The sequence below is a fragment of the Petaurus breviceps genome, unplaced genomic scaffold (genome assembly GCF_028583685.1).
Source record: "Petaurus breviceps papuanus isolate PSGF00001 unplaced genomic scaffold, PetGlider_PUasm1.0 90903, whole genome shotgun sequence".
Lineage (NCBI taxonomy): Eukaryota > Metazoa > Chordata > Mammalia > Diprotodontia > Petauridae > Petaurus > Petaurus breviceps.
This window is the reverse complement of record NW_027187376.1, coordinates 90,834-113,204: the sequence shown is the minus strand read 5'-3', so window position 1 is coordinate 113,204 and position 22,371 is coordinate 90,834. Positions and strand designations below refer to the sequence as shown.

The 22,371-nt window shown below is 42.5% G+C and overlaps 1 protein-coding gene across 5 annotated transcripts in view; it reads left to right on the top strand.

The window, feature by feature from the left end:
• Positions 1-22,371, top strand: part of TTLL4 (tubulin tyrosine ligase like 4) — a 43,204-nt gene that overhangs the window by 9,944 nt on the left and 10,889 nt on the right. Inside the window, exons 2-9 of one of the 5 annotated variants that reach the window (XM_069075128.1) lie at positions 3,988-4,249; positions 15,110-15,259; positions 15,368-16,949; positions 17,840-17,943; positions 18,398-18,461; positions 20,942-21,066; positions 21,589-21,699; positions 22,138-22,214. In XM_069075128.1, the coding sequence (XP_068931229.1) occupies positions 15,457-16,949; positions 17,840-17,943; positions 18,398-18,461; positions 20,942-21,066; positions 21,589-21,699; positions 22,138-22,214 (1,974 nt within the window). In that variant the 5' untranslated portion in view covers positions 3,988-4,249; positions 15,110-15,259; positions 15,368-15,456. The remainder of the gene's footprint in view (positions 1-3,987; positions 4,250-15,109; positions 15,260-15,367; positions 16,950-17,839; positions 17,944-18,397; positions 18,462-20,941; positions 21,067-21,588; positions 21,700-22,137; positions 22,215-22,371) is intronic. The other 4 variants (XM_069075130.1, XM_069075129.1, XM_069075131.1 and 1 more) reach the window with 4 other exon arrangements.

Sequence of the window (22,371 nt, the reverse complement as noted above, 5' to 3'; positions counted from 1 at the left end):
GTTCCCTGAAGCTGTGTAGGGTCACAGTGGATTCTGTACCAGTTGTGCTATCCTGGCAGTAGTAGCTCTGGAAGTATAGGCGTAGAATTCCATGTTATAGTCACTGGAAAGAAGCCTGAGACAAAATGCTACTTTCTTAGAAAGGGCTTAACAGCTGAAGGAGGAAAATGAATGCCTATGGGAATTGGTTGAAGCACATGGTTTTCAGGCATGTGGTTACCAAGAACCCATCAGTGTGTGTTTTCCCTACTGTCAGAGCAATTGGTGATGTGTGGCCACTGGGTATCATATTCTGAGCAAGGTGAGGGTGCACCTTTTTCCTCCCTCTGTACTTCTCATATTGAGTACATTCCTTCCCCCTCTCCCCTGCTCAGTTCTTTTCCAGATTTTTTTTTTTTTTGGCACAATGGCAGCAGGTATCAGACCTTCTCATTTATGGACCAGGTCCTAGGTATCCCAGTCCTGTACAAACATGCCTGTAAAAAACTGTGACACTCTATAGCTTCCTGGAGTACCTCCACAAGTAGATTATATGATTTCCTACTTCTTTTTATTTAAAAAAGCAGCAGCAGTCTGGGGAACTGAGGCTCCACCTTCACCAGATAACTCTCAATAACCAAATCTTTTGAGACTGAGGATATGACTCCTTCCCTCTCATGCACAGACCGCTTCATCAGCTGGACCAGGCAACATTTCTTAACTATTCTTAATGACTCCATAGGTGGCATCTCTGCAGGCCTAGTCTAGCCTGACTAAGGATCCCCTTTACAGCATAAGGGATAGCCATTCAGCCTCTGCTTGGAGACCTCCAGGGAAGGGAACGCGTCATTCCCCACGGCACTCTACTGTTGTGTAGCTTTACTGGGAAGGTTTTCTTTATATCAAACTTACATTTGCTGATTTGCATCTTCTACACATTAGTCCTAGTTTTGCTTCTGGGATTGAGCAGAACAGGTTTAGTTCTTCCTCCATGGCAGAACCCTTCAAATACTTAATGATAGACACCATATCTTTCCTAAAATTTTCTTTTCATCAGACTAAATAACCCATTCCTTCAGCCCAGTACTCATGGGAAGATGTTAGCCATTCACCAACCTGGTTGTTTTCCTTTGGATGTTCTCCAGTTTATTAGTGAATGTCCTTGTTGACATTTTATAAATACCTTTGTGGTAGCCAAAATGAAAACAGGATTCCAGGCATGGTTTGGCTAGGGCATAGTATTGTGGGATTATCACCTAGCTATCCCTGTATGTTTATGTCTTTAATGCAGCTGAAGGTGGCATTAGCTTTCTTAGTTGCCATGTCATACAGTTATTAGCTCATTGGATTTACAGTTCACTAAAACTCCAAAATCTTTTTGACAAACTAGAGAAGTGCCAGCTTGGGCAGCAAGAGAGAAGTCCCAGGACATAGTATAGATTGGCAGAGAATTCAAGGGAAGACTACTTCAGTGGGGGGACCAACTCCTACCACCATCAAATGCCTATAGCAATTGCCTAGTTTTACATGATGCTACTGTTGTTTCATCCCACTGCTCCCCACTTCTTGTCAGTACCCCTTTGGGTTTGTCAGTACTTCCTTTGTATTCCTATGACAAAAGCCACCAATAGCAAGTTTAAGCCAAGTTTTACTTGTGCCTGGTGTATTTAATCACCTTCACAAAAGCATTTGTGTACTGAAAGCCAACATAGGTAATATCTCTTAACCCTGAGTGCAATACTCCCCTGCCACACTCCCTCACTTGTAGTTGAGGGCTACTTTAAAAAAAATTTCATTTTTAAATTTTGAGTTCCAAATTCTCTCTCTCCAGCCCCTCCCACCCATTGAGAAGGCAAGCTAAATGACACCCATTTTATACATGAAATCATGCAAAACATTTCCATATTAGCTTTGATGGCTACTTTGGGAAACTGTCCTATTTAAGATCAATCTTCAAACCACCAAAGTTGCTTATAAATGGGAGAGTCAGCTGTCATTGGACTCCTAGAGAGCCTTTCAGGTCCCTAAAACTGGCCAGCCAGGCCGTACAGATCTTTCTCTAGTCATACCATCTTTAAAGTCCTGTGGCCTTATTGTTAGAGCTGATATTTTACTCTGGGACAGCAGTTCTCCCGTGTATATCGTGGTCATTGTATATACTGTCTTCCTGGTTCTATTTACTTTGCATAAGTTCATGGGTCTTCCAGGGACTCTGTATTGGTCATCATTTTTTCTTATGGCACTGTAATATAGAAATTGTAATGTCACATGACGTATATGCACTATAGTGTAAGTTAACAGTCTCCCAATTGATAGGCATCTACTTTGTTTCCAGTTTTTTGCAACTATAAATATTTTGTGTATATAGGGCCTTTCTTTTTGTTATTTACTTCCTTGGAATATATGCCAAGCAGTGGAATCTCTGGGTCAAAGGCTATAGACATTTCAGATATTTTCTCCAAATAATTGCTAATTGATTTCCAAAATGGTTGGACCAATTCACAGCTCTGCTAACAATGTGCTTGTCACCACCCTTCCAACATTGTCTGTTCCAACTTTTTGTCATCTTTGCCAATGTGTTGAGTGTGATAAAACCTCAGAGTTCAAAAAAAAGTTTTATTATGAGCTAGAAAATCATCAGCAAACATGAACATTTTGATAAAGAGGGTCAGAAAAAGAAGTTTGTATATGAAACCATGGATCTGTATAAGTAGTTTATTTAATATGAGCGGTGTTTCGAGTTGTGATTGGTTATTGTGTTGATCAGAATTCAAGTCTTTCAAGTTGTAATTTACAGTCTTGTGGTCATGTATTATTGTCTTCCTTAGTTCATATAAATTTCCTTCTCTTTTCATCTGTGATTCATCTCAGGTTCTTTCCCTTTAGTTCAGATGGATTTCTTGGCTTGTTGACTATGTTCTGGAACTGGCAAATGTTTTACCATTTAATCACAATGTAATCCTATAGCCCAGCCTTAGACTGATCCTTCACAAACTAGATACTTCATAACCAAGTTCTCAGTTGGGTACTTGACCTCTCCTCACAGCCTTAGCATTAATTGAGTGACATTATTTACCTTGTTTTTGACCCATTTTGTAACTTTCATTTCAAGTTCCAGAACTCATTGTAACCTTAAAGGACCCCTAGACTTCCTTCCATTTGGTTTCATTCTCACCTGCTTGACCAATGAAACAAGACAGAGAAGGAGATACTGGAAGAGATAAAAAGTAAGAGGAAGAGCCAGAAAGGAACTGATGAACTGGATGAAGAGGAAAATCAGCGAGTTCAGAACATATGGGAGGGTAGAGAGGTGGTCAGAGAGAAGGAATAGAAAGTTTGTAGTTTGGGGGATATAGGCTGGTGTTAACATGGGCTTGAGACAAAAAGTCAGTGAAGTTCAGCTGTGAGGACGGAGATGTTGAACACATGAAAATGATATGGCTTCTTGTTCTATGCTGGAAAAGAATCTCAGACCTCCTTAGTTACCCATTCCATGGACTTATTCTTTTTGGTGTCAGAGAATTCTTACTGTTACTTGAAGCTTATGTGGTTTTATTTTATTTCCTCTTGTTCCTCCCTTAATTATGGTTGTCAAGGGAGGAGAAAGCTTTATCTGATGTCCTTACCTGGCATCGCCAGATATCTTGTAATTCAGGGCCATTTTCAGGTGTTAGAGCCAGTTTAGCCAGTGAGTATAATTCTCTGTCCTATTCCCTGAATCTCTTGGGATCAGCAAACTAAAATCTGGCAAAACTATTTTTGCTTAATTGCAAAAGGATTAAATAAAGATTATGTTCCCTCCTACAATTGCTTTGGCTGCAGAGTAGCCAGGAAGGCTAAAAGTTTGCCAAGGCCTCCTTTGTGTTGCACTGTAGGCCAGCAGACCCTTATGGAAACCTTAGTTCCTGCTTACTTTCTTTCTCTGCTTCTTGGGTATATCTGTTATCTTCTCACCTGAGGGTAAAACAAGAACCTGTGTTCTGACATGGCATCAATTACCTCTTATAGAACTGGTTATAAAGTTAACCCTCCGAGTGACATTGAAGATAAAGTTGAAACAGCCTCTTCTCTGAGATGAGGTGACCTTCTCACTCACACTGTACATCTGCTGCTGGACTAAAGTTCCCAGAGAGCGTGTCTGGCTGTTCTTCAATCTGCTGACCCATGGCTCCTGCTAGGACCACCATTCTCCTTGAGTTAGAGATTCTGCAGATTAAATGTCAGGATTGAAGGCTGTGTGGTGGGTCCTTGGGCTACAGAGTTAAGTCTGGTAAGTCAGTAACCATTTATTAAGTAGCCTGCTATGTGCCAATTATTGTTCTAAGGATACAGGTAGATAGGTGATAAAGTGGCTAGAGTGCCTGGCCTCAAGTCAGGAAGACCATTGTTCAAAGTAGGCCTCAGTCAAGTGAATAGCAGTGTGATCCCAGGCAAGTCACTACTAAAATACTGTCTGCCTCCATTTCCTTAATTGTAATATGGGGATAAATAATAACACCCTACTTAGGATTATTGTGAGGCTCAAATGAGGTAATATTTGTACAACACTTGGTACCTGGCACATAGTAGGAGCTTAATAAATTCTTTTTTCCTTCCTTCCTAAGCACTGGGGGATACAAAGGACAAAAGATAGTCCCAGCTGTCAAGGAACTCAGTCTGATGGGAGAGACAACATGTAAGCAACCCTGAAAGGCCATCAGAAGTTGAACTCTGCATAGTTTGGGGGCATATGGATACCAATGGTCTCAGGCCAGATGACATCATTTCTTACAGAACTATTCTTATTACTTGGGTCTATTCTAGACTTCTTTCCCAAAGCCAGAACTCCTATTCAGGGCTTGTTCCACTATAACTGTCTCTTTAGAGTCGTGTAGGAAAAGAATTTTTGTTATTGTGTATAGTCCCAGTTTTCTGCTGCAGTTGTACTGACAGAGTACATATTCTTGGCCCTTCCATGTTGGAACTCTGAACACACTGTTCCACAGAAACATTGTTACCCAGTGTGCTTAGGTTCTATGGGTTGTCTGTACATAACATTCTGGCCTGGGAACTGAACCCCCGGAGGTCATATATGGCTTTTTTTTTTTTAAAGAAAAAGGATCAGTGTAACAATTATTTCCAGTTGTTGGCCCATAGATAATATTTGACTCATCTGGTTACAATGAATTCTATGTAAGTCTTTGGCCACTCTGTATCACAAAGGATTTCTGGACTGTATGTTTTATAAGCAGAAAGAGAACTTACCCAAGAAGAGACATTTATTTCTTTGGTCCTGATATTAAGTAGCAGTTACCTTTCAGCTCCTTTTTTCCTATCTTCAGCATTCCAATTACTGATATAAACCCCACAAAAACAATACCTTAGTACAACCCAGGGTGGCAGATAGTATAAATGTAATCAGTATCCTATACATTTTATAGAAGACAAAATGGAGGCTCTGAGAGGCTGTGTTTTCCTAGGGTCACACCATTAGTATCAGAGCCAGCATTCATAACCCAGATTCCAGAAGCAAGAAAAAGGGAGAAGGTTGGCATGGTAGTAAATAGGGAGTTTGGTTTCTGGTAATGTATTTAAAACATTTTTTTCTATCTTTTGTTATTATATGGCCTTCATTTCTAGATATATCCATTGAGAGTCCAGAAAGCCATTCCCTAGGACATAGAATATATATTTTAAAACAAACTTCCATTAGAACAAAATAGTTGGGGATAGATGTCATATGGGATTTTATCAGTAGTTCTAGGAAAAACTTTGTTGTGTAATCGTTATTGGGCCTCTCTTTCAGCTTCCCTCCTTTATTTGAGGTTAATGGACTGGATGCTAGGTTACTGAGGGTGAATAGGGAAAAGTTGACTGCCTGAACAGGGTCTTTTGATCACTTATTCAATGGGAGCTAAGATAGTGAACGACTTTAATCATGGTTTGGCCTGCTACTTTACTCCCCCAAGGGACTACTCTTGGGCTTGTAGTACAAGGGGTGGAGACCACCAGTGGAACCTGACTGGAAAAAAAATTAGGAGCCAGGAACTGAACATGAGATTCATCAGTATAGAAAACTCCTTCTACCAGTGCAGGTGAGCCCCTTCTCTTCAACTTTCCAGGCTTAGATGTTAGCCTATAGCACTGCTTAAGTGACTTGGCCACAGTCACACAGCTAGCTACTTAGATCGTCCCAATTCCCAGACCAGCTCTATGTCCACTATATGATGCCAAATAAGTAATCAAAAAATCTAGCCCAGATGGTTTACCTTTATCTAGCTTCCGCCCCTTGTAGATAAGAATTTTCCCTCTTTTAGCTTGGAGTGGAGAACCAAGTCACAGAAGGCTCAAGAAAGATGCTTGTCATGTTGTTGGCTCTAAATTGATATCATATTGGATTTTTAAAAATGCTATTTGGGCAATATCAGTTAGCTTATAAAACAAACACCATAAAGGCTGCTCAGAGGAAGCATGGGTTGAGGGAGTGTTTCATGATCAGTCATTTGGATTGCCCCAGGAAGTAATTCTAAGTCTGGCTTACTTTAAGCAATGAAAATCAGTTCATGTATATTATGCATCAGCAGTATGCCAGCTTCTAGTGATACAAGGTAAAAAAGTTAGATCTTACTGCCCTGTAGGAGCTGACGTTGTACTGGGGTGATGCATCATATAGATGGACAGACAAGTAAATACAAGAGAAATAGAAAATAAATGCAAAGCCTTCCTGAAAAGTTGTATGGAAATTGGATTTTTGTGAACTGAATATTTTAAATGCAACGGACAATTTGCAGGTAGGCAATAATTTTCATATGCCTAAACACAAATTTCCCATTTGAGGAAATTAAAACTGAGGAAGGTTTAGTGGCTTTCTCCAGGTTACCCAGATAGAACATGGCAGAGATGGCATTTGGACTTGGCTTTACTGACTCAAGAGTCAGTGCTCTTTCCACAGTGCCACATTGCCACTGTGCTGGGCACTAAGGGCCTCCTCTCTTCCAGGAGCTTACATTCTTCTGAGGAGAAGTATCTACACAGAAAAGTCAGTGTGTGTGTCTGTGTGTATGTATATATATATATATGTACATATATATGTGTGTATAGATAAAGTACTAGGGAGATCAGGAAAGACCTTTTGTAGGTTGTACTTGAGCTGGGCTCAAGAGTGAATGTATTTGGAGAGAAGGCAGGGATCTTTGCTCTGTAGAGGGGTATGGAAGTATGTGCCAAAGCAGAGTCAGGACGGGCAGAGGCTCCACCTAGCTATGCACCACCTAGCTACCCAGCTAGCAGATGAAATATTACATGTGAAAAGAGTGAGTAGGCAAGTCCGACTAGAATGTAGAGTATATGAAGAAGGGTAATTATTTGAAAAACTTGAAAAGAAAGTTTGGATCCAGATTGGGAAGGCCTTTACAAGCCAGAGGACCTTGTAATTTATCCTAGTGGCAATAAGGAGTTATTGGTACTTCTTAAGTGGGGGAGTGACTTGGTAGAAACTGTACTTTAAGGAATATAAATTTGGCAACTATGGACTAGGGGCAGAAAGATCAGTTAGGGGCTATTGTAATAGTCCATGTGAGATGTGACTAGGACTTGACCTGAAGTGATGGATACTTGAGGGGAAAGAAGGGATGGGATATTAGGGAATCATTAGAAAACTAGCTTGTAATTGTGTGTTGTTTCTGGAATCCCTGGAACTTATGTGTAGCCCTGTGATTTTATGCCAAGGACTTATTACTTAAAACATTTAAGTTTTGAAATTACCCTCCTTTTCCCTCCACTTCTTAAGTTTTAGACCCTTTACTTGCTCAGGAGATGGGAATCAGCTTTCGGGGAAAATGCTGCTTAGAGCCTCTGGAGGTGGAAGAAGTAGAGCTACTGTCCTTGGACCAGAGTGCAAATAGATGCTGCTGAGGACAGCCATGAGAAGAAAGCATCTGGGGAAGAGAGGGTCCATTTCAGAGTCTGGACAACAGGTCTCATTTAGCCCCTCTGTGAAATGAAGAGAAGAACTTTCTCCTTGTACGGTGGCCCAGACAGAGTTAGACCCTTATTAGGAATCTTTGCCTGGGAAAAACTGGACCTTTGTTAGCCATCACTGAGCTCTTGAGAACAGAGAGCAGTGAAACTAGGTTGAAGGAGTCACCTCTGATTGAAGTGACTGACATGGCTGAAGCTTTTCTGTAGCCTGTTTGGCATCTAGAGAGTTTTTGTATTTGGCCCTCAGGCCTTTCTTAGTACAGCTCACTCACTTCATATCATAGCATCATGGAATTTTAGAATGAGAAAGGGCCCTTGGCAGCCACATAGTTCAACTGGTACCTGATGGAGAAATTTTTCCCATAAACATACCAAGTGCCCATTCAGCCTTTGCTTGGACACATCTCAAGGCAGCCCACTCCCCTTTTGGATGGTCTAGTGGCCAGGAGGCTTCTCATGATGTCAAACCGGTAGCTCCCATATATCACTTTTAGTTCTTCCCTCTGGGGCCAAAAAACTAAGTCTGATCCCTCTTCCACTAGAGCACTCTTCAGAGACTAGAGCAGAGCTGCCAGGAGCCCCCTGAGTCTTCTTTTGTTTTAAATTTAATTTATTTACTTTTAGTTTACAACATTCAGTTCCACAAGCTTTTGAGTTACAACTCCCCCCATGCAATGGTGGCATGCAATCCAATATAGGTTCTACAAATACCTTCACATTAAACATTGGCCAAGTTGTAAAGAAGGATTATAACCAATGGAATGAACAACAAGAAAGAAGGAACAAAATAAAACCAAAAAAGAGAGCAAGTAGTTTGCTTCAATCTGCATTCAGACTCTAGTTCTTTCTCTGGATGTGGATATCTCTTTCCATCATGAGTCTTTTAGAGTTGTCTTATAGCCTTGCATTGCTGAGAGGAGCCCAGGATATCAGTTAGTACTAACAGATAAAATGTATCAATAATTGTGTTCACTATTCTCCTGGTTCTGCACCTCTCTGAGTCTTCTCTTCTTGAGGCTCAACAGCTCCATTTCTATCAACAGATCTTCATAGGACATGAAATTAAGGCCTCTTACTAACCTTTTGCTCCCTTGGAAAAAGTGTTTGGTGCCTGAATTGAAGACAATAATTTTGCCTCCCCATAATAACTATAAAGTCACTGCTCAGAGAGAGTGTTGCTGAGATATCCTCACATCACCTGCTTGGTACTCACTCTCTGGACCTTTCTCCTAGGAAGGCAGGTGACCTTTATTCCCATCCCTCCATACTCTGTACCATCTTAAAAAATAAAAGAATAGGATGGATTAATGTGAGGTGGGAGAATCCTTTGTTAGAAAAACTTCTTCTATGTGGTCTTCTATTTGAGTTTCTTCCTGCCCTCTATAGCTCGTCAAATATCAAGCTTAGATCTAAGCCACTTCTGTACCTTCCCTTTATTTACTCTGGAGTTTTAGGAGATGAGAATTTCCTTCATCTACCTCCATGGCAACTATTTGGTTTTCCTCTTTCTCTAGTTATTTCTTAATTTTTATTAACTAACTTTTATTAGTCAATACTTATTTCTACTTCTGGGAGTAGTAAAGAACTAGAAACAAGGTAGATGTGTGCCAATTAAAGAAACCCTAAAGAAATTATGTTACATTAATGTAATAGAATATACTGTGACATAAGGAGCATCTAGATGGCACAGTGGATAAAGCAGCAGGCCAGGAATCAGGAAGACCTGAGTTTAAATCCAGCCTCAGATACTTACTAGCTGTGTGACCCTGGGCAAGTCACTTAACCCTGTTTGCCTCAGTTTCCACACCTGTAAAATGATCTGGAGAAGGAAATGGCAAACCACATTGATTTCCAGATATATCCTTCCTTTCTCCCCATCAGCAAACTTATCTAAAAAAATTGTTAGAGTATATTTATATCACCTAGATATCTTCTTATATTCCTTCTTCTTTCCCCTTCCCAGAGAGCCAACTGTTAGAACAAAGAACTTTTAAAAGAAAGGGAAAAAAATAATTCCACAAAACCTAATTAATATGTCAAAAAAATGACACTGAATACAATACTCCAGACATTCACCTATCCTCTCACTTTCTGCAAAAAAGTAGGAGGTATTGTCTCATGTCTTTCTTGGAGCCAATGACTGTTCTTTATAATTTTGCTTATTAATTTTTTTATTATTTTGTAGTGGTTCTTTACATTGTTGTCATTGTGTATATTGTTTTCTAGGATTCTATTTCTAGTATAGTAAAAATCTGCCTGAGGCAGAGAGTTCTGAGCACATTCACTTCATTGGTAAGATTAGCAATTACCAATAAAAGATGTCTTTAGCCCCTCAGTAAGCAAAAAGACTTAGAGTGAAGACAGATCATTTTTTACAGACGAAAGGAGGAGCATCCAAAAGCTGGAAGGTGGTATCAAAGATGGGGAAAACAGTATGATTGGATAGAAGTCTGGAATGCAGGGCTAGCAGCAACCCCTCCTTCCATCTTGTCACTATGTAAAGTTCATTGGTAGTGTCCACCTGCATGACTAGTTAGTGATAACAGACCAGACTTTCTTGAAGGATAGCCAGTGTTGTAGAAATAACAGACCAGACTCCCTGGCATCCACCTGCAAGGATAACAGATTTCCTTGACACAAAAATAGAACAGTGATTAGCAGGATAACTGAACTTCTAAACTTAATTAATTTGGAGAGGAAAGCTGAACTGAGTTTAACCCAGAGACAAAGAAATGTGACTTGAGCAGCAATACAGAATGTTAAGGGTGATACAGAACAGAATCAGCTACAAAAAGGGAGACAATATCAGTTCGATTTTCTCATTTCACTTTGCATCGGTTCATGTCTTTTCATACTTCTCTGAATTCATCGTTTTCTTATGTCATAGTTATCATTCAGCCATGTCCCACTTTTTGTGACCTCATTTAGGGTTTTCTTGGCAAAGGTACTGGAGTGGCTTGCCATTTCCTTCTCCAGATCATTTTACAGATGAGGAAACTGAGGCAAACAGGGTTAAGTGACTTGCCCAGGGTCACACAGCTAGTAAGTATCTGAGGCTGGATTTAAACTCAGGTCTCCCTGATTCCTGGCCTGCTGCTTTATCCACTGTGCCATCTAGCTGCTCCTTATGTCACAGTATATTCCATTACATTAATGTAACATAATTTCTTTAGGCTTTCTTTAATTGGCACACATCTACCTTGTTTCTAGTTCTTTGCTACTACTCCCAGAAGCCCTGCTCTAAATATTTTGGTGTTATGTGGAGCCTTTCTTTTTGTCAACGACCTTCTTAAGGGTATATGCCTACATTGTATCCCTGAGTTAAAATGTATGGGACATTTTAGCCACTTGATTGCCATCATTCCATAATTAGTTAATAGAAAACTATTCTGGTTTTCCAGAACAGCTGTACTAGGTCCCAGCTCTAGCCCAAAGCATTATTGTGCCTTTCTTACCACAACCTTTCTAGCATCAACTATTCCCATCTTCTGTTGTTTTTTTCTGCTAGTTTTCTGAAAGTGAGGTGAACCTTCAGGGTTGTTTTGATTTGCATTTCTCTTATTAGTGATTTAAAACATCCTCTCATATGGTGGACAAAATTGTCAAATTCTTTGAGGACTGTTTGTTCCTGTGTTTTGACCACACTTCTCTTTGTTCAGTTTACATTGTTGTCATTGTTTTGTTCTCCTACTTCTGTGTACTCTTCTTCAGTTAGTATATGTCTTTCTATGCTTGTGAATTTTTCATATTCATGGCTTATCTACATTCATATTTCACAATTTCACAGTTTGTTTAGCCATCCTTCAAATCAATGGACACCTTTCTTTCCTGTTTCTTGTTACCACAAAAATTTTTGTGGGACTTTATGGGATTTTACTGTCTATGACCTCCTTAGGGTATGTGCCTCGCTTAAATTTAAAAGAATTGGATTTTTCTTCACTTGAGTCAGATATTGCTAGGACTGGATGGCATAAAGACAGTTGAATCTTGAAGAGCAAAACATAAGCAATATGTGTTCAGAAGGAATCCACTCAGTCACCTGCCTTCCATTCATCCTAACCTGAGCCTTGGCACTTAAGTTTATCTCAGATCTATGACAGCTAATGAGATTTTTTCGGTCTAGGGAGGAGTTAGTTGTCTATCCTTAGTTTTCTTCCCTTCATGGGGTAAAATTGTGGAACACAATATAAGCCTTATTTATATGTTCATTCATTAATTTAAAAAAATTCAATTCCCATTTCTCTCCCTCTCTCTAGCCCCTTCTCTACCCATTGAGAAGGTAAATGATACAATACCCATTATACATGTGAAGTTATGGAAAACATTTCCCTATTAGTCATGTTGCAAAAAAAAAGAAAAGAAAAAGAAAGCAAAAAAATGTTTCAGTCTGCCCTCAGAGTTCATCAGTTCTCTATGGAAGTGAATAGTATTTTTCATTATGAGTCCTTTGGAACTATTGTAGATCATTATATTGGTCAGTGTAGCTAAGTCTTTCACAATTGATTATTGCTATACTATTGCTGTTAATATGTATAATTGAATACCTTACAAGTTTTAGAAATATGTAGAAATGTGTACAGACACACGCACACATACACACATACATTTCATGCTTGGTCTGTGTCCTGAGCCTCAGAAGCCATGAAGGGGTCAGGAACTGAGTGTGTTGATTTTATATCTGTTTTCCATACTTGCCCCATGTTTCTGCATTTGTATATATCTCACAGAGACTATGGTGTGTGAATATGGCATGCCTGACAGCAGTTTGGGTGAGCTAAGAATGAGTACCTTTTATCACTTTCAGAACTTTTTTTTGAGGCAATCAGGATTTAAGTGACTTGCCCAGGATCACACAGCTAGTAAGTATCTGTGGTCATATTTGAACTCAGGTCTTCCTGACTGCAGAACCAGTCCTCTATCTAATGTGCTAACTAGCCTTCCCTTCTCTCTTAAAACTTGGGAACCCAGGAAATATCAGGGTTCATAGAATGCTATTATTTACATTTGTAGAAAACCTAAAAGGTTTTTAGGGGCAGTTATGCCAGATATAGAAGATGGAGAGGGACTAGTATAAATTATAGTTAGTGACCTAAATTCTCTTCCAGCCTGACTACATAAATAAGTATTCTCTGTGTTAGTTAAACCAATTTAAAGGAGTTGTTTAGAGGGCAGGTGGAGAAAGCAAAATTTAATCCATTGTGCCAGTTATCCTGGATAAAGGGCTTAGAAAGTCAGAGTTGTTTGGGCCCAATGGACCAGTTCATTACTTTGGAGTTGGGTGCCAACATCCTCACTGGCCTGCTCCAAAGCTCTGTGTCCACTTGTTACCTGCCACTTGAAATCCAGGCTTTTTGGTTTTAAGACTCTATCACCTGACCCCCACCTATTTTCAAGACTGTTGCCACACTTTTACATTGTATGTCCACCTCAATCAGTTGATGTTCTCTGCACAAGCTGCACTTTGCTACTTCCCTGCATTTGCTGGTATTAATAGGTTTAGACCTGGAAGAGACCTAGGAGGACATTGAATCTCCGTAGGCTTAGAATGCCCTCCCCACCTATTCTGTCCTTGCCTCTTAAAATGTTAACCTGTTTTGCTAGGCCTCGTTCAAGTGCCTCCTCTACCAGGAAGCCTTCCCCTCCCACCGTTCTAACCAAAAGTAATTCCTTTGAACTCACACACTTGGCAAATACATTTCCTTTTCCCAGTTAAACTAAAACTTAGGTTAATTGCTCTCTGGTGATTCCTTCTCTCCAGACAAAAATGAGAACACTTTGATTGTTTGCCTGCCTTACTCATGTGCTTGTCAACTTGTCTGGATGGAATGGTATTCTCAGAATCTTTCTAGATATCCTGACTGCCAGGTAGAAGTGTTCTTTTTGATGACAGGAGTTTAGCAGTCAGGGACAGCCTGTTCTATGTTGTCTCCACTTTCCTTCCCTTCTCAATTGTGAAAGGCTGAGACTCCTATGAATTACAGTATCAAAGATAATTGCCAGTGCTGAGTCGCTTGTCAGTGCCTTTGAGCTCCCTTAATACAGCACATCCTCCATCCTGGCTCTAAACTGCTTTATATGAGGGGGCACTGTTAAATAAGGAAAAATGGGGCTATGGATGGGTCCCTATCTCAGCTCTGCTGTAACTGTTGGGCTCAGCCTGGGACTTGAGGAAGAAGAGTGAGGAGTAAACTTATTTTACCTTTTCCTAGTGCCTGCTGGCTCTACTTGCCTGTTCTATATTGGCTGTTTGAAAATATGATCACTCAGTCAACAACTTTGTCCCATGTTCTCTTCCCCCCACCCCAAGTCTTTGAAATCGGATTATTCATACCTGCAAATCCTGAGTTAAAAATGGTTCAGGGACTAGCAATAATCAGTCCATTTCTTAAATTTGCTATGCTTAATGAAGGAAATGAACAACCTGACCATTCCTGCTTTCAGTGGCACAGCTTTGTGCTCTAGCCATAGGCATTTGGGAGTTGTTTGGGGGAACACTTAGAGAATGAGCACCTTCTCAAGTGATCTTTGACTCTTTCAGAGTAGGTTAGGAGGAGAGATGATCTGCTTTCTTGGTTGTACTCATACTTACCCTAGTTCTAGTTGGACCTGTGTTGAGATGAAGTAGGGGACCACATGGAGAAGGTTTTTGGAGGTAGAAGTATCATATCAAATATGAGCCATTTTGGGGAAGGAAGGAAGAGGGAGTTTCTGTATGCAGGAATGCGAGCTAGTACATGTGTCCTTTTTTTCATTTAACAAACATTTTTATATGTATTTTATTTTTTCCCCAATTACATGTTAAAACAATTTTTAACATTATTGACATTAAAAAAAAAAGTTTTGAGGTCCCCCTTCCTCGTTCCCTGAGACAATAAACAGATACAGGTCATATGTGTGCAATCATGTAAAACACCTCCATATTAGTCATTTTGTACAAAAAGACCCAAATAAACAAAAAAGAATGAAAGAAAGTGAAAAATAGCATGCTTCAGTCTGTATTCAAACTATATCAGTTCTTTCCCTGGGGGCGGATAATATGCTTCCTTATGAGTCCTCTGGGATTGTCTTTGTTCATTGTATTACTGAGAATAGCCAAGCCATTCACAGTTCTTCGTCTTAAAATGTTGCTGTTACTGTGTTCAATGTTCTCCTGGTTCTGCTCACTTCACAGGAACATGTGTCTTAAAAAGCTCCATTCTTCTAGGAAGTCTGCTCTGATTGAGTGATAAGAGGAGGGAAACAGACTTCACTGAGATCTGTCTTTACCTGGATACCAGTAAAATGTGGGTCAAGTCTGGTCCCCTGAGCCAAGAAAGTCAAAGTATGGCCACATGTGCTCTTCCTTCCCCCAGACAGTGGTGATATCTCTCTGTCCCCTTAGTTTTTCTTTGTAGACTCTGGCTCACCTCGCTCTTTCTTCCTTTTTCAGGCTGACGGATCCCAAGGATGCTGCTGCTACCTGAGGCACAGGGCACCGTGCACGAGCCAGGCCCTATGTGGCTGTGAAATGGCTCCCTCATGGCCTCTGCAGGGACAGAGCATTATAGTCTTGGCCTCCGCCGGGGAAACAGCTTCAAGCAGGGTGGTCCCCCAGGCACAGCGCCGACCCCATCAGTGGAGAAACCCTCTGAGGGCAAAACCTGGTACCAGGCACAGCAGCAGGTGAAGCCGATCTGGAGGCTAGAGAAGAAGCACGTGGGGACCCTTTCATCAGGGCAGGGCCCTGGAGCCCTGGGGATCACTCCCCAGCCAGCGTACTTTTTTTACCCCAACACCCTATGTAACTCTGGGACCACAGCTGTCATCTCAGGCCACGGCAACTCCCCCTGTCATCTGCACTCCCTCCCGGACCTTTTCAGCAGCACTTTGCTGTACCGGCGTTCCAACTACAGACACAAACCTTACCAGCAGCTTGAGTCTTTCTGTTTACGGTCAAACACATCAGACAAAAGACCCTTTACTCTCTCCAGAAGGAGCCTCCCAGTAGGTCTCCCTGCCCCTAAAGTCATCACCCCAGCCACAGGTTCCACCCTTCCTGGGGCTATGGCTTCCTCAGCCACAGACCCATGTCTCCCACTGAGAGCTGCCGGGGAGCACTCTTCAGGGAAGAGTGTGACCCCTGCCATCTCAGGAAAGATCCCTTCCTCCCTCTCTCCCTCCTCCTACAAGCCTGTGCTCAACAACAATTCCTTCCTGAGGCCAAATAGCACTAAAGTGCCTTCACAGCAGGCCTCAGAGGGCCTGAAGCCAGTACCCCCACCCAAGATCCCAATGCCTGTCTCTTGGAATCATTCAGGGGGCACTGGAGACTGTTCCCCCCTGCACCTTGACCACAGAGTATCCAAGAGCAATGGCACTATCCCTGACCATGCCTCTACGCATAACACCACCCCTCCTACTCATAACATCCTAACCACAACCACCACCAGTCCCCCTGCCAGAGGTGCCTCTCCCACCTATAACCAGAATGTCTCATCCCCAAGGGCAGAGCGGCCTTCCTGGACCTTAGAGGCTAAGGACAATTCCCGGGCCTTTTCCAGGGAGATCCGATTGACTGAGGCTGTGAGAAAGTTGACAGGGAGGGGCTTTGCCAAGATGGGTCAAGGCTACCGGATTGAACGGTCCTGTCTCATGAACTCCAGCTTCCACTGGAATCTCCTTAATGGGAATGGACGGTGGCAGCCCCCTGTGGTGAGCCCTCGGTTTGCCCGAGAGGATTCAGTTTTGGAGACTAGACCCCCCCCTGATGGCTCTGACAATGTGGGGTTGGACAGTACTGTCTTTTGTACGAAGCGCATCAGCATTCACCTTCTTGCCTCACATCCCAATCCTCCCAACAATGAACCTGCTGGTGGGATTGGGGCCAGTGCCACTGGAGAAAAACCACCGGCTCTCAGTGTGACGGACGTGGCCAACCGAATGTCTTCCATCCATCTGAGCCAGCCAGCTAAAGGTCAGAAAGAAGGAAAACAGCAGCAGCAGCAGCAGAACTCATCTGTTAGGAGCTTCAAGTGAGTTATAGAGTGCTCTGCTCAGGGTCTTTCAGGAGCAGGGATTCTTAACCTAGTGAAGTCTATGGGCCCCTTCTCAGAAGAATGTTTTCAATTGCATAAAAATAAAATATATAGAACCACAGAGGAAACCAGTTAATACTGATATAGTTATCAAAATACATTCCAAAAGTTTGTGGGTTGGGGCAGCTAGGTGGCGCAGTGAATAGAGCACCAACCTTGGAGTCAGGAGGGCCTGAGTTCAAATCCGGCCTCAGACACTTGACACTTACTAGCTGTGTGACCTTGGGCATGTCACTTAACCTCAATTGCCTTGCTTCCAAAAGTTTGTGACTCCTAGGTTGGTAGTCCCCTTGGTCTAGAGAGTAGAGAGATGAATGTCATAGCATCTTAATGAAGTGAGTTGACTCAATACTGTACTTCTGGTGGTTGATTTAATCACAGGGCTGAGCTAGAGTTTGATTTCTCTTTAGTGAAGAGCAAGGGTGGATTGCAGAAGCTTCCCAGGTTAGAAGGACAGCTCCTTTCCATCTTTGGACAAGTTGTTGAATCGATGGTTAGCCCATGCATACCTAGGTCTCAGCCCTTCTCCACTATGCAGGTTTATGTCCTATAGTTCTCAGAGAAGGATCTGACAAGTTCTAGGAGCCAGACAGCAACCATTTGAGTGTCTTCTGTGGGTAGACTACTGTACTAGGTACTCTGAAGGAGTAAAGAAAGAAGACAGGATCCCTACCAAAGGAGGAATAATGGATTGTGCTTAGTCTTTGGGAGCACTTGGAGCAAGATGGGAGGTCCAACCTGGGGAACAAAGATTGAAAGAAAGGAGGACCAATGGCTGGAGAGCGAGGGGGAGTGACAGCTGAGTGTGTGGTATCACTTCTTTATAGTTCCAATACTGACATGTTCCGTGGTGAGGCTGAGGATGTAGAAGAGGAGCTGGGGGATAGTATAGAAGACTGTTGTAGCCAAGATGAGGATGAAGAGGAAGACGGTAAGTAGTTGCTTCTGCTACCCTTGCCTGCTGTTTGTCCTTCGTTCTTGAAGAGGACTATGACATGTGGCAGGTGATGCCATGACATGCAAGTGACTTGGATGTAAGTGAGGCAGGGCTGTGCAAAGTCACCTGCCTCACTGTCTCCTCCAGGGCCATCTGGGTCTGGTGGCCAGATATGGGTCTGGACCACTGGAGATGGCCCAGGATGCAGTGGGGGCCCTTGGCCTTTTCAAGCAAAGGTCTTTAACAGGTCTCCATTTGACTGAGGCAGCGCCCATTCAGTATTTAAGGCTTAATAAAACAGGGCAAAAAATGGCTGCCCTGAGGGCACCAGGAAGGATCAGGAAGATTGGTCTTTTTTCCTTCCAGCCATTTGTTCCCTTCGGGTATCACATGCCTAATAGCTCCTGGGCATCTTAGGAGTCACTGCTTTCTCTTTTTTTCCCATTAGAGGACTCCGAGTGTTCTTCAGTCAGCGGTGTCTCAGCGAGTGAATCAGTTGCAGTGATCTCTCGGTGAGTGACTGGGAAACCCAGAGCCTACACATCAGTTAGGCTGTTCTGTCTTCCAGACTGGAGAATTTAGTCATCCAAGCATCTGGGCCCCTGCTTTAAGTTCAGTTTAGGACCCAATAGAGATGGAAGGGGCCCACAAAAGCATTCAGAGTTACTCTGTCTTCAGACCCTGAGTCCTTCATCCCCTTGTCGGCTTGCCAGTCCTCCTCTTCCAAAGCCAACCAAACCTGGATTATTCATCCTTGCTTGCATGCTGCTGAATACTACCCAGGGAGATCACAGGACCCTTCCTGCTGCACTATGATGCCTTTGCTCTTCCCTGATTGACCCTCTATCCTACTCTCTATAGTGACTATTCCAAACCCCCTTCAGAAGCTATCTGTACCAACCCTTCCCTCTTCATAGGGGACATTGTTTCATATTTTACTGAAAAAAATCAAAGGTTATTTTGAATTAGCTTTCTCTCTTTCCCAGTTCCACACTTCAGATAAATTCAGCATTGTCATCCATTTTTTTTTCCTTTGCTCCCTCCATTCTCTGGGAATGAGGTGGCCTTTCTCCTGCCAATTCTAACTTGTCTTTCTGTGCCCCCAATTCCCTCCCATCTCTTCTGGGCACTTGTCTTTTTGATCATCCTTTTGCCCTAATTTTCTTTTTATTGATAGTTTTTGTTTGGATATCGTATTCATTTCTGAAAATATGCCTTCCCTATTCAGTGAGTCTTTCTTTATAACAATGGCTTAAAAATAAAGGAGAAAAACCAGTTCAGCAAAAGTAGTCAATTATGTTCAGCAAAAGCATTAATAACTATGTCTGATATGTGTTATTCTACTTCCATAGTCACCTGCTTAATTTTTAATCTCTCCTTTTCCACTGGGTCCTTCTTTGCTGCTTAAAAAACATCCTTGGATCTCCTACATCCTTTAAAAAAAAGCTTTCAAACTGTCGTCATGTATTTCTCTTTACATAGCCAAACTCCCAGAAAAAGCTATTTGCATTCTTTGCTTTCACTTCTGTTTTCTGCCCCCATCACTAAACTGAAAGGATATTCTTTTGGAATCACCAGTGAGCTAGCTCTCTGTTGGTAGATCCAGTGCCCTTGCTCACCACTCTGTAGAGTGTGGTACTATTGACCAACCATTCCTTATATTCTTTCCTTTGCTGGTTTCTTATGACACCACTATGTCTTAGTTTCCAGCAGAATCTAGCAGGATCATCCCCATCCAAGTCCTACCCTCTATGAGTTGAGTGTACCTTGGGGCTCTTTTCTAGGCCCTCCCCTCTCCTCTTTCTTTTATCCCCCCTTTTTTTTTCGGGGGGGGGAGAAGTGGGGGGAGGGAAAGGCCAGGCAGTTGGGTTTAAGTGACTTCCCAAGGTCACCCAGCTAGTAAGTGTTAAGTGTAAGTGTCTGAGACCGGATTTGAACTCAGATCCTCCTGACTGCAGGACCTGTGCACCACCTAACCACCCTCTCTCCCTCTTGATAATCTTGTCAGCTTCCTTGGATACCTTTGCCATATCTATGCAGACTCTCCCAAATCTACATACCTATATCTCTCTCCTGAGGTCCAGTCCCTTTTCTCTCATTACATTCTGGATATTTCTACATAGGTATTTCATAAACCTCTCAAGTCTAACATGTCTAAAACTGAGCTCGTAATCTTTTTCCCCCCAAACCCATCAAGGACACCATTGTTCTTTCAGTCATCCAAGTTTACAACCTGGAGGTCATATTTGACTTCTCATAGTTTTACTCATTGAGTTGTCAAGCCTTTTCAACCCTACTGTCTTACTTAGCTGTACTCTCTATCCACTCCCATCACTCTGATTCAGACTCGCCTCTTTTCTGGACTCTTGTAATAGCCCATTGCAAACCTCCACTGGATCTTCCACTCAGCCGTTAAGTCCATCCTCATAAAGTACAGATGTGATTCTGCTGTCTTCTTGCTCAGTAGATTTCAGTGATTGTGTAGTGAACAGGACAAACTCCCTGTTATTTAAAGTCCTTTTTGGTGCCTCTCTCCACTTCTTTACAGAGGTGGGGAAACTATGCCTGTGAAGCAGTGAGCAAATTGTCAGACTTCTATTGGAGGATCTAACCTGGAGCTAGAAGAAGCTGTAGGAGCAGTCTGACCCAACTCCCACATTTTACAGATGAATAACCCCAGGCTCGGGGAATGAAGTGATTAGTAGAACTGGGCTCAAGAGTCATGTTCAAACCTCTGACTCCAAATCCAGTGTGCTTCCTGTTGCACCATCGATCTCTGAAGGTGTATCCCAGAGTAAAAAGGATTAAGAACATTTGCTAAAAATGACAGTGACCTTGCAGTCATACGCTACACGTTCATACCTAGGAAGTTGTTGAGGAGCCTCTTTCCATTCTGGGGAGCAGGGCTTTGGACCTCCAGCATACTAAAGCAACATATTTCTGATATCAGCAAGTCTCCTTATTCTTCTGCGTTCCTGTCTTCTCATTTTAGGAACTGCATGGAAGTTCTGGCCAAACCACTTGCCAATCATGAGAAAGTTGTGCGGCAACCCCTTATCTACAGCCTCTTTCCTAATGTCCCCCCTACCATCTACTTTGGCACAAGGGATGAAAGAGGTAAACCTGCAGAAGCATTTAAAGTCACACGAGCCAGTGGGAAAAAATTCAGTATTCAGGGTAAAGATAAAAGGTCTGACAGAAGGGTAATCCATGGGGGAGGTTGGGAATGGGGGATGGGGAGATGCCTCTCTGCCAGGAGTCAGGTGTAGCCCATTTATCACCCTCAGGGTTCAGGTCCTTGTAAGAAGCCATGGTTCTCATAGGCAGACCATAGCTTCTGACCCCAGTCTAAATTTCCTTCTTAGGCTTGTACCCTTTTCCCTATATTGTCCCACTTCCTAACTAATCCTACACCTTTGCCCTCTAAATCTTCTAGTTTTTGTTCCTTATTCCTCCCTGCCTCTCTCCTCTTGACTTGAATTACAAAAGTATCTTGCTCATGAACATCTCAGTTTATTGTAAGAAGCATTGAGCCAGAAAACTCCCAGAGGCTCATTTGGCCGTGGGTGGAATTACTGGTAGCTAAGTGTGGTTATTTCCTCTCTCCATCCTACTCCCCCACCCTCAACCTTTCTCTAGTGGAGAAATTACCCTGGCAACAGAGGAAGCTGCTTCGTTGGAAAATGAGTACAGTGACTCCCAACATTGTCAAACAGACCATTGGACGCTCCCATTTCAAAGTCAGCAAGAGTGAGTGTCAGCTTGTTCTGCCTCATTTACCAGGACTAGTGTTGCCCAAGTGCTATGACCTCACTGTGGGATGTGAACCTTTTCATCCAGAGCACTTTCTGCCTTCTGGGGGAGGCGCTAAGGGATTAGGATTCAGCACAGATGTTTCTAGAGAAGAGTCTGTGAATAATGGGCTTGTGGAAGGAGGGACAGATGTTATAAACACGAGAGCAAAGGAGGCCCTGAGTTCCTGTCCTTTCATGTGTATAGGACAGGGGTTCTGGGGCTCTGGAGCCACCCTCTTGCAGAGCTACATGACAGCTCTTACTTGTCTGATGTGGGCACAGTGCCGTAGTCTGAGTGACCTCCCTGGGCCTGTGTGGGGTTTTAGAACCTCTTTCCACCACAAAGGAAGGAAACAGCAGAAGGGACTGACTCTTTTTAAAATGTATTCCACAGAAAACGATGATTGGCTGGGCTGTTGGGGTCACCACATGAAATCTCCCAGTTTCAAAACAATTCGGGAGCATCAAAAGGTAGGAGCCATTCCTGAGAGGCTGTGCCAGGCTGTTGGGGAGGAAACCCAAAATCACAGAGGGAAAAGTGCAGAAAACCCAGAGGCTTTCAGATAGCCTTGGAGAAGAGCACAATAAGCTACCGGATTAGAATCAGCTGACAGCACCCCCCCCCCCC